Here is a 12,518-nt window from a genome sequence, read left to right as displayed (position 1 = left end):
TGAATCTGGTTTTACTTTCCTATTTTAAATTTGGACCTTACATTTAGTGTAATCCAATGTATTGTATAGATAGTTACTAAAAAATCTACAGAAATCCATTTAGAATTAATTTATAATTTTGATTTTAAACCTTTCAAGTTAAAAACTTTTCATGTTTTATATATGTGTACATGTTCTCATGCATGTGCACACACGTGCTCATACATGTATGCACACACATTTATATTTTACTTCTTTTCATAGCATTTGGCAGCCCTAGAGAAGTTCCTAATTCTTTTTCTGTCCGTGTGCCACATTTTAGACTCAGTGATATTTCTAACATCTGAAAGGACATATACGTTCAGGAATAACTTAAATTTGATTGTGATCAAGTACATATTTTATTAACAAGTCAATAAAAGGAACCATGATTTTTAATGATCATATAATGAGAAGGTAAAATTATTTTTAGAAGTAGAATTTCATTTTTTTTTTTCAGTATTTTATTCCCATTTCTACCCTGTGAAGAGGAGATACTGTGAAAAAAGCGCACATTGTTCTCGATTAGAGATGCACAAATAATGTAGGTTCTGAAGCCAAAAAATTCTCACTGTGAAGTGACTGGGGATGCTTGGAAACATTAGGCATGATTTTGGGTGCCACAGTGTCAATTGAGGAAGTTTTCTTTGTAACTCCTTAGTGTCATTTATGGGTGAATACAAATAGAAATTAAGGTGCTTAGTAGCTTCCAAATATTGTCATCTTCTTAATTTTCACTGCTTTTGAAAGTATGTTTGCCATCTTACTTTAATGATTAGTATAGTTACACTGTACTAATCTTCTAAATTCCTTAAGATCTATCTATGTTACCCCATTTTATAGGTGGGAAAACTGAGAAGTAACTTGTTCAAGGTCACATAGCTAGTAAGTGACCATGCTCTGAAGGCAACAGAATATGAACATAAATCAAAATTGCTAACACAAAAAAGAAGAAAGGGAGGATTTTTAATTTAAAAGTTTTGTTTTTGTCCTAAAAGCAAAGTTAAACACAGCTAATAATTTTTTAATTTAAATTCAATTAATTAACATATAGTGTGTTATTTGTTTCAGAGGTAGAATTTAGTGATCCATCAGTCTTATATAACACCCAGTGCTCATTACATCATGTGCCCTCCTTAATGTGCACCACCAAGTGACCCCATCCCCCTACCCGCCTCCCCTCCAGCAACCCTCAGTTTGTTTCCTATGATTAAGAGTCTCTTATGGTTTGTCTCCCTCTCTGATTTCTTCTTGTTTTACTTTTCCCTCCCTTCCCCTCTGCTCCTGTTTGTTTCTTAAATTCCACCTATGAGTGAAACCATATGATAATTGTCTTTCTCTGCCTGACTTTTTTCTACAGCTAATAAATTAGTGAAATATGTAATGCATTATAAATGTCCATTCAGAGTTGTGCTGAATACTTTATTCTTTGTTACCCCTATATCTAAGTTAGCTCTTAGTAGATTTTTCCTTATATTAAACATAAAATCTTACTCATAAACCAACCACAGTCTTTTGATTATCATATTGTGTATATTTCAGAAAACAGTAATTATTTTAAGTATCTACCAGTTAATGATCCCTTCATGTTCAGAAAATTACGTGGTTATAATGATATTTTTCTTAATAACAGGATGCCCATTAAAATGAGATGTTTTGGGTGTAAGCCAAAATCTACTTAGTTTATTTTAGCATTTTAAAATAATTCAGATTTGAGCACTTAACCTACCAAACACTTTATTTCTTAATAGACAAGTTCTTTTAGGCAGACACTCTGCCCCCTTTTAAAAAATGTATCATTTCTTTTTAGCCTTTATAGTATTTCTAATTCTTTGGTTAATGTTAAACAGTTTAAAGAGTAATCTTCATTTTTCCTACACACAGAGACATGTACATTAATTGGACGAAGGTAATTTTCCTTTTTAAAGGGACACACTCCACCTTTTTATTAAAGGTTTAGATCATTTCTTTTTAGCCTTCATGGTATTTCTAATTTTTTTTATTGTTATTAAACAGTTTAAGGAGTAGTTGACACATTTTCTCATATACAAAGTGACATGCACATTACCTGTGAAGGAAAAGTAATTTGGCCTTGTAGGACCCAGGTATTTTGTTTTTGGGGTTTTTTTTTGTTGTTTTTTTCTGAACTAGTTGTAAGTTTTGGAAAACAAACTCTTGAGTTGTGTTTGGAGAATACAGATAAAGATAATAATAGATTTCCCTCTATGAATCAGTTAAATTAGTTGACAGTTGATGGGTGAGTGGCTTTGTATGTAATGAAAACACTGAATTTAGGGCTAGGAGTCATGTGTTCTGCCTCTGGCTTTGACAGTCACTAGTTGAATGCTTTGGGCAAGTCAACTAAGTCTTTGTGCTTCTGAATATTAAAAACCCCAGCATTGTCATGATAAACTCACTCTGTGTCTGTATTTTATTTTATTTTATTTTTTGGTATTTTATTTTTAACTCTTGAGAGGATTTAAGTCAGACTGAGAATGCTTAAAAATTTCTTAAAATGAATGTTTATACCTAATTCTTTCATGCAATAATAATTTATTAAATTCCTAAGAGTTCTTGGTAAAGAGCAAAACATTTACTCTGCTTTTAAAATGGCTAGGTTCTGAAAAGTCTATTCTAGGTGTTCCCAAACATCATGTAATAAAGAGATAGATTTATATTACATGTGAAGTGTTCTATATGTAGTCACATTATACTGTTGCATTACTCACACAACAGAGGGGGTGCAGGTTCAATGTTAAAGTTCTGGCAAATGTTGATTTTTTAATAATTTTAATGAAATATGTAATTTTTAGCAATTTTGGATTCCTCTACCAGAACTGAAAAACTGAGGAAGTGAACTCTTTATTATGCCTCTTCTGAAAGACTCAAGAATAAACTGTAAAAATTTGTTTTTTCCAATTAGTATGGAAGACAATGTGAAAAATTGGATATTTAGTTCAAGATTCAGTTTACAGTTTAAATTTTCATATTTTGAAAGCAAGGCTACCTTGTTTTCTTAAGCTATCGCATTGACAGTTGATATGAAAAAAATTTTTTTTTTTTAAAGATTTTATTTATTTAGTGACACAGAGAGACACAGCGAGAGAGGGAACACAAGCAGGGGGAGTGGGAGAGGGAGAAGCAAGCTTCCCGCGGAGCAGGGAGCCCGATGCAGGGCTCGATCCCAGGACCCTGGGATCATGACCTGAGCAGAAGGCAGACGCTTAATAACTGAGCCACCCAGGCGCCCCGACAGTTGATATGAAAATTTAAAAGTTGGTGTGCTTGTCTTTAATCTTTGTAATTCTAGGAAGAAAACCTAGGAATTTTAAGATTTCATAATAGCACACTTCATATCAAAGTCATTTCATCTCTTGAAATGATATTACTTGACAGCCTTTTCCTGAATTATCATATACATTTTTACTGAAATTAAAAATATATATGATGTACACTGTTATGCCTAAATTATGAATTAAATTATCTTTAGAAATCATGTAGTTAGAGAAAATATGTTATATATTGTGTTCATTTAGCATTAGGTAGACATAAAAATGACTAGACTAAACATTTAGAATTATTACTTCTAATGTTTAACATCTTAACATGTTCATTTATTTATTAAAAATAATAGTAAGCTGACACTTGGGCTATAAAATAGTGGGTAACAGCTTTCCTGCCTAAGACCTTTATAAGGTGGTTAAAAGTAAAATAGCCATACTATAGTAATGTACCATCCCACTTTTTATGTTCTACAATATAAAAACATAGCCAGATACAAACACACACACACACACACACAAACTTAAAGGGTGGAACTCATTCAGCAGAGTGTACTTTTTTCATTTTTTCCTCTTATATAAGCTTACATTGGAAGACATAATGCGTAAAAAGGGCTAAAATCACCTATAGATAACCTGATAAGAGTTTGGGCAAAAATTGTATCTTCATCTTTAAAAAGAAATGATCATAATTTTTACCTTATAGGGTTACTGTGAGGATCTATGGCATCTATAGTTTAGAACATCTGTTACATAATAGTAATCACACAATATTAGCTATTACTATTATTCACTGGTGAACATATAAAGATACTTGTGTGAACATATTTACAGCATAGTTTATAAATGTAGGAAAGTAGAAACAACCTAAATATACAATAATATATATATTTATGGTACATCTATTTAAGAAATAACTTGCCTTGAAAAATGATATAGATACATACTTATTGGGTGGTTAGATGCCCAAAATATATGGATAGTGAAAATAGCAGCATGAAGAGTATGATCCCTTTTTGTAAAAAAAAAAAACTAAAATGCTAAAAAATTTTAACAAATTGCTAAAGGCCAAGTATAGGCTAATATGAAACTATAAAATTGCTGTAAGGGGCCCCAAAAGGGAAGCTCTCATTCACTCCACAGACCTCACTGGTACTTATAAGATAGGCTAGGGACAGGACTAGAGAGAGCCCTAAGGTACAAACCTGAGGAAGGGAGCAGTTTCTACTTTGGTTAAGGCTCTAAGCCTTGGTTCTTCTCCCCTACAGAACAAAACCTAAAGATGCTAGGACAAAACACTTTCTTTGGGGAAGGAAATAGATAAAACCACCTTTTTGGGGAAGGAGCAGAAAACTATGCGAGAAATTGCTGGAGGAGGAAAGCCTGATCCTTGATACCGGGATAAACAGCCTAACTATAATGGTAGAAGCAATGGCTAAACCAGAACAATAAAGAATATCTCCACCTTCCCACCATTAAAGATCAGCAAGCACCAATAAACAAGTGTCAAAAGTGTGAGAGTGAGTCAAGAACAAGGAGAGAGACCTCTGAGCGCACTCTCTGAGAAAAAGCCTAAAGCTTTGGGTGGAACAAGAACATTGAAAAAGAAAGCATCCAGCAACCCAGCTGCTACCCTAAGCACAAAGTAATGCTAGATGAATTTTAAGCTGATAGGGTGCTAAGGTTAACCATAGCACAGTAAAACACGAACAGCTCAACTCCTGACCAGATTGATTCAATTCCACACATTAAATGTGTAGCAGAAGAGGTATGCCCATTCCAGGGCATAAATAGTATTTACCTCAGTCTGCTCTTACACAAGATGTACAGCTTTTAACCAAAAATTACAAGACAAAGAAGAAAGAAGAAAAATAACAATACGCTGTTATTAGACAAATCAGTCAACAGAATCAGAGTCAGATATGATCCAGATATTGGACCTGTCAGATGTAGTTTGAAGTGACTATAATTAATATGTTAAAGACTCATGTGAACAAAGTGGACATGTACTAACAAAAAGGGAGTATCAGCAGAGAGTTGGAAACTATAAGAATCAAATGGAAATGCTAGTAATGAAAAATATGGTATCAGAGATGAAGAATGCCTTTAATGGCTTCACCAACCAGTAGACTAGACAAAATTGAGGGGAGAATCAGTAAATATGAATACAGATCACTAGAAATTACTCATACAGAACCACAAAAATATACTGCTGGTGGTGGGGGGTACTCGGGGCATCTAAGAGTTGTAGGGCAATTTCAAATGATCGGATACATGAAAGGAGAATCCTAGAAGGAAAGGAGAGGTGGGGGTGAGATGGAGATGTGGGACAGAAAAAATATTTCAAGATCTAATGGCTGTTTTTCAATTTCAAAGAATAATTAAAGACCTCAAACCACAGCTTCAAGAATCTCAAAGAACACTAGGTAGGATAAATACCCCCACCCTCTGAAAATCAAACACACATATACACTGAAATGCATAATATTCAAACTGCTGTAAATGAAAGGTAAGTAGAAAATGTTCAAGGCAGCCAGAAGAAAAAGACAAGTCAGATACAAAGGAACAAAGATAAGAATTACAGCAGGCTTCTCATCAGAAAGTATGCAAGCCAGAACACCATGGAATGATATTTTTAAAGTGTTGAAAAAATTAAATGAAACAAAAATATCTTTCAAAACTAAAGGATACATTGAAACAAACTATTCAAAACTAAAGGACACATTGAAACAAACAAAAACAGAATTCATTAGCAACTTACCTGCACTAAAATTTGGAACTACACAAAGACTTGGGGAGTGCTGGAAATGGAACAAGGGAAGGTAAATATAAAATAAATTTTGTAATTTAAAAAAATTGCTTTAGAAGATAATTGTCTAAATAAAAATGGTAGCTATGCATTATAAATTTATAACATAGATTAAAATATATGGCATTAGCACAAAGGATGGGAGAAAGAATTTGGAATACTACCATAAGGCTTTTAGATGACATGTGATGTGGTGTAATATTATTTGAAGGTACACCATGACTAAAGATACATATTTTAAACCCAAGGACAATTACTGAAAAAGATAGAAATATAAACAATAAGACAATAGTACATATAAAATGGAATCATAGAAATAATCCAAAAAAAGGCAAAGAAGGAACAAACAACAGATGGAGAAAGTAGAGAGCTGACAAGATGATAGGTTTTAAGTCAACCATATCAATGATTACATGAAATTAATAAAATATAAATGGTCTGAATGTAAACCCACAAATTGAAAGAAAGATTATAACATTAGTAAAAAAGCAAAACTCAGTTATCTGTGTCTACAAGAGAGTCACTTTAAATATAAAGACATGGAAAGATTAAAATTAAAATAATGGGAAAAGATACACAATGCAAACACCAATCAAAAGAAAGCTGGAATAATTATATTGAAATTAGATGAAGTAGACTTCAGAACCAGGAATATTTAACAGTGATAAGGACATTCTAAGGATAAGGAGATCAATTCACAAATAAGACATACCATACAGTTTGTGTATGTAGCTGAAAATAGAGCCTCTAAATATATGAGGCAAACACTGAGAAAACAGAAGGGAGAAATAGACAAACCCACAAATAGAGTTGGATATTTCAACATTCTTCTCAGTAATCAGTAGAACAAGTAGACCCAGAAAATTAGTAAGACCTTAACATAGAAGACCTTCACAACATTGTTAAACAACTTGGCCCTATTAACATTTATGAATATTCCATCCCAAAACAGCTTAATTGACATTCTTTTCAAATACACATGGAATGTTCACCAGGATACACCATATCCTGGATCAAGAAATTAACAATTTTCTTAAAAGTTGAAATCATACAAAGAATGTTTTCTGGACTAATGGAATTAAATTAGAAATCAGTAACAAAAAATATCTGGAAAATTCCCAAATATTTAGAAGTGAAACACTATACTTTTAAATAGTTCATGGATCAAAGAGGAAGTCACAAAGGAAATTAGAAAACATTTTAAATTGAATAAAAATTTTAAAAAATCGAAATATACAGGTTTCAGCTAAAGCAGGAATTAGAAATCTCTAACATGAAATGCTTATAGAAGAGAAAAAATCAGGAGTTACAGAAAAATCTATAGCACTAAATGCTTACAGTAGAAAAGGCAAGGATTCAAGAGAAATCCATAGTATTAAGTGCTTATAGTAGAAAAGAAAAGAGGCTTCAAGTCAGTGATCTAACGTTTTACCTTAAGATAGTAAAAGAAGAGCAAATTAAACCCAAATCAAACAGAAGGAAGAAATAATAAAGATAAAAGCAGAAATCAATGAAATTCATTATTGTACTAAAGATCCTGGCAGTAAGGCAAGAAGAAGAAAGAAAGGGCATATGGGTTAGAAAGGAAGAAATAAAACTGTATTCATAGCATGATTTTTAAAAAATTTTTCTTAAATTTTATTTTGTTAGTCACCATACATTACATCATTAGTTTTTGATGTAGTGTTCCATGATTCATTGTTTGCATATAACACTCCATAGCATGATTTTTTATATAGAAAATTGTTTATTTAAAAATGGGGGATGGAGACTGTATTTGAAATGTTAATGTCAAAAGACAAGGAAAGACTATTGGAAATATTCCAGGTTAAAGAATACTAAAAAGACATGGCAAGTAAATTCGTTGTACCTGTTCCTAGATTAGGTCACGAGGGAAAATGCTCTAAAAGAAATGAATAGATCAACTAACAAATTAAAATATGGACACATTAGACAAGATATTAAAGCAGTGTAAAATTATGAAGGTGATAACTACACTGCTGTTATGTAAGAGAATTCTCTTATAGAAATACTGAAGTATTAGGGGTAAAGGACCACGATATATGTAACTTACCCTAAACCCCCAAATGGTTCAGGAAAAAAATTACATAGAGAGTGTAAATGCAGAGGACAAAACGAATGGGGGGGGCGGGTAGGATGTCATGGGCAAAGATTTCAGTGTTTCCTGTGCTATTTTTGTTTTTGTAACTTTATAAGCTTGAGGGTTTTTGTTTGTTTGTTTTTTGTTTTTAAGTTCTTAAAAGGTTTTTCAAAAATGCCAAAAGAAGAGGGCCATTACACTTGAAGGGAAACTGCTTTTCTCCCAGTAAGCAACTGTGAGGGATTAGGTAAGGTCTGCTTATAGGAAGAGTATGTTTGCTTGCTTCTTGTTATAAAACATGTTTCCCCAAACTCAATGTTCCTCTCCTGGAATGCAGCTCACCTCCTGTGCAGCCATCCATCTAGGCCTTCTGTGTCGCCCTCCTGTGAGCTCAATGCAAACCTATAGATGATTATGCTCCTGGCTGTGCTAGAAGTCAAGCACTTTTTCTCTGACCCAGGAGTCTCAAGTCTTCTTCCAGCATCCCTGGAAAAGTAACAGGCCAGCTCTTTTGATTGAAAGGGTAAAATCAAATCCCAGACCCGATGGTCTGGTTCTGTGAACATGTCTTCCTTGTCCCTATTTTCTGTTCTTTTTCTCACACTGAATTCTTTGCCAGGAATCCCTTTCCAATTTCACCTCCCCAAATCTTACACATTCTACTTCTAGCTTAGTAATCTCTCCCTCCCAGATGCTTAGAAGATTGTTGTTTTGTTCCACTGATCATTAGTCATCTCTCTTTCCCTTTCTTTACTCCATTTCTTTTCCCTCTTCATCCATTTTTCTTCTTTTCCCCATTCCCTCCTTCCCTTTCTTTCTGCTATTTTAATGTAATCAGATTGAATATGACAAACTTCTGATTAGACCATGTCTGTGAGAGCAGACCGTTTATTCCTGTATAGAGCCAAGAGGATTTATTTATGCATTTCTGATTGACTGGTTCTTATTAAGAGCCACTAAAGTGTTCACAAACATGTTTTTTAAACCCTCACCACAGTGATAGCTTTTATTTTAGGTTAGTGTACTGTTTACATAGATTGAAAGTACTAAGTAGGATCACAGAATTTTCAGAAATTTTCTAGATTTTCCTAGAAATCATTCAGGGAAAAACCCTTCATTTTCCTAAAGATAATAGGTCATGGTTAGTGATTGCTATCGCTTCCCAAGGACTCATAACACTATTCTTATTGCTGCTTCTCACTATGGTTATAAACACTTATAATTTTTTCATACTGCCTTAAATTTTTATTTCATGTACTGGTAATATTTTTTGGAGGTAGCAATCATAAAATTATCATTTGGGTTACCATTAATAAGTGACTTATTGTAAGCATGTGCATTTTGTGGAAAACTGTTGGGCCATATCCAACCTTTGTGGTGTAATTATGTTTGAAACCATGATTCTCAAAATATCTAATTTTAAGAGGATTGTACCTCTCATTAGAATCTGGTCTATTAAATTAGTTATAAAATGTTTCTCTTGGAAAATTAGGCTATACATCAAGGTGATTCTACACAATGGATTCTAGAACCAGATTTCCTGTATCTGACTCCCATCCCTGCCACTTGCTAGTACAATGGGCTCGGTTGTACTAATTAACCTCTATGTGTTCTGATTCCTCATTTGTAAAATGGGAATATGGTACCTATCTCATGGGTTACTGGGAGTTAATTAAATGAATTGATAATGTAAAGTGCTTAAAAGAGTGCCCAGGACAAAATAAGTGGTACGTATTTTAACAAAACACTATTGATTAGTAAAAGATGGCTAATAGGCTATGATAGTTTCCATTTAACTTGTCAGCCTAAGTAAGAGGATACTTTATGAAGGTCATCAGCTTTGGAGGATTTTGCATTACTCCTCTTTATATTTTAAAGTCCCACCCCCCCCACTTAGAGCTTATTCTCACTAAAGAATTCTTTTCACAGTGCCTATCACCATCTTGTTTTTTTCTACACATTATTCTTTGTGTTTTGTATGTGTTACATGTTGTGTGTTCTGTGTGTGTGTGTTCCTGTTTGTTAAACGATTTGATGTGATAATTCCATTTTAGTGGCTTTTAAATAATTCCATGAGTCTGTGCTACACAAATGAGAATAGGTAAATATTTTAGATGTGTACTTACAGAAGCTATGGCATATAACCTTATACCTTAGTTATATATTTCCACTTTATCCAGTTTTAACCAACATTCACATATGATCCTTTTCTAGATTATGGTTGATTAAAAGTACTAGACCATATAAATACAAGTATGACCATACGTTGCTTTTAAGAATAAATGATCGCCCAGTAACGTGGTCTAAGTAAAATGTTCTCTTTTTTAATTATGTAGTCCTCCTCGTCATCCTCATCACAGCCTCATTCTAGCCACTGCAGAACGAAGGCCTCATCATTGTGTCACCATGCATCCCTGCCCTGGGTCAAACGTAACCATGTAGGCCCTGCAAAGGCTACCAGTCCATCTCTCCGTCTTCGTCGCTGGCGACCCTTCTTACGCCTACCATCTATGGGTCTCCATTCTGTTGTAAGTGTAGTCAATCTTCCATCTCTTCTTCCAGTGACAAGGATAGTCCATTTTTTCCCTTACACTTCTTCAGTCTTCAAAGTGCTTTTCTCTTGGTTCACTCAACCATTAGCTTTTTCTCCCCCAATAAGATTGCAAGCATACCTTTATGCTTTGCAGTCTAGCTTGACTTTCACCAGTGCCTTGGTGAACATTCATCTTCCCACTCCATATCCCGCCAGCATAAGGATGCCTGCCTTTTGATGAGTACTGATCGACATTCATGATAATGTTTAAGTTCCTGTCTGTTGTTAAAGTAAATATGTATTCTCTTAACCTTCATCTCTCTGATTTCATTTAGTTGACCCAGGTCAGCCAATGCTGTGTACCTTCTGAGTTCTTTGCCATCTCTTTATTTTTTTCATGTTTCTGAACATGACTGTAGTCTCTTGTCATACTCTGGGGTCACTTTACTTACTCTTTCCTTAACCTAATCCTTCATGGTGTAGGGTGTTTCATCTAAGCTATTTTATTCCCTGAGGTGTCTCAGGTACTTGGTTTAATCTTGATCCAATCTTCCCTGCCTATTCAGTTTCTAAAGATCTTTTTCCAAGTAGGAGGTGAAGATTTTCTCCTTATGAATTGCTTCCCATAAATTTTATGATTTCTCCTTCTTAGGTTGATAATATTAACAAACTATTAAAAAGTACATTTGTTCTTATAATCTTACTAATTATCTTAAATGTTGAGACTGATGATGGAATTCTAATAATTCTCATGATTGAAATAAACTGTAGGGTTAGGCAACTCCAGCTCTTTTCTTTCTGATATTTTAGACTGTTAATAGCAATGACTGTGGTTTGGCAGAGCCTACTTAGAAATGCTATATTTGAAAGATTTGGTGTATGCTATCCATTTATAAGAAACTTGATGCTTCTGGAAATCATCATAACTTTTGAAGCCAGAGGAAGTCTGATTCCTTATATATTTAATGATAAAAAAATTAAAAGTTGGTGTCAAACATTCTTTCTTTCCCCTTATTTACTCTTCCAGAGCTAGACTCAAACTGTGAAGTAGAGTCTTGACATGTTTCCTTAAATATCTGTTTCCACCAGATGTCAGTATGGTCATCAAAATAGCCTTTCATTTATGCTGAATATCAATCAATAAACTGCTGTCTATTTCATTTTCCCCATTGGATCACAACACGCATTTGCCATTTTTATTCATTTATCGATTTAATATTTGTTGCTTCCCTACTGTGCCATACACTGTTTGGCATAGTAGGAGACATAAGGTGAATTATATGATCAGAGTAAAACCCTAATTTTGTAAATACTAACTTGGGCACAATTGACTCTAAATATGACTGATTCCTTTGTACTTTTAAAATATTCTAAATAAAAGTGAACATACCATAAAATTGGTGTTTCCAGTTTTATATGATTTTACATAATTTTGATCTTTGCTCTCCATATTAATTTTGTTGCTTTATAGCTTCATAAGTATTTTCGTAGCATAGCATGGATTCTAAAACTACCCCACCTGAGTTTGAAACCAGATTCCATCACTTACTAACTGTTGAACAGTTTTCTTGAGAATAAATGAGTATATTACCTATCTCATAGAGTTTATGTAACAATTCATTGGTCAGTACATTTAAGGTACTTAAAACAGTGCCAGTGCCTGGCATATATTAAGTGCCATATTAGTAGAAATTAAATTTAAACTGTCATTTTCAACAATTTGAAATTTATATTTAGTATTTAATTAATTTCTCTCATTGATTTGTTACATTATTT

The 12,518-nt window shown here is 33.5% G+C and overlaps 1 protein-coding gene across 3 annotated transcripts in view; it reads left to right on the top strand.

The window, feature by feature from the left end:
• Positions 1–12,518, top strand: part of UCHL3 (ubiquitin C-terminal hydrolase L3) — a 43,301-nt gene that overhangs the window by 22,357 nt on the left and 8,426 nt on the right. For 2 of the 3 annotated variants that reach the window (XM_044913158.1, XM_021697825.2), the window contains one exon: positions 10,546–10,737. The exons of the other annotated variant lie outside the window; for it this stretch is intronic. In XM_044913158.1, coding sequence (XP_044769093.1) covers positions 10,546–10,737 — 192 coding nt within the window. The remainder of the gene's footprint in view (positions 1–10,545; positions 10,738–12,518) is intronic. 3 annotated transcript variants of the gene reach the window in all.

This window comes from Neomonachus schauinslandi, chromosome 3 (assembly GCF_002201575.2).
Source record: "Neomonachus schauinslandi chromosome 3, ASM220157v2, whole genome shotgun sequence".
In the NCBI taxonomy this organism is placed as follows: domain Eukaryota; kingdom Metazoa; phylum Chordata; class Mammalia; order Carnivora; family Phocidae; genus Neomonachus; species Neomonachus schauinslandi.
This window is presented reverse-complemented; position numbering and strand designations above follow the sequence as displayed.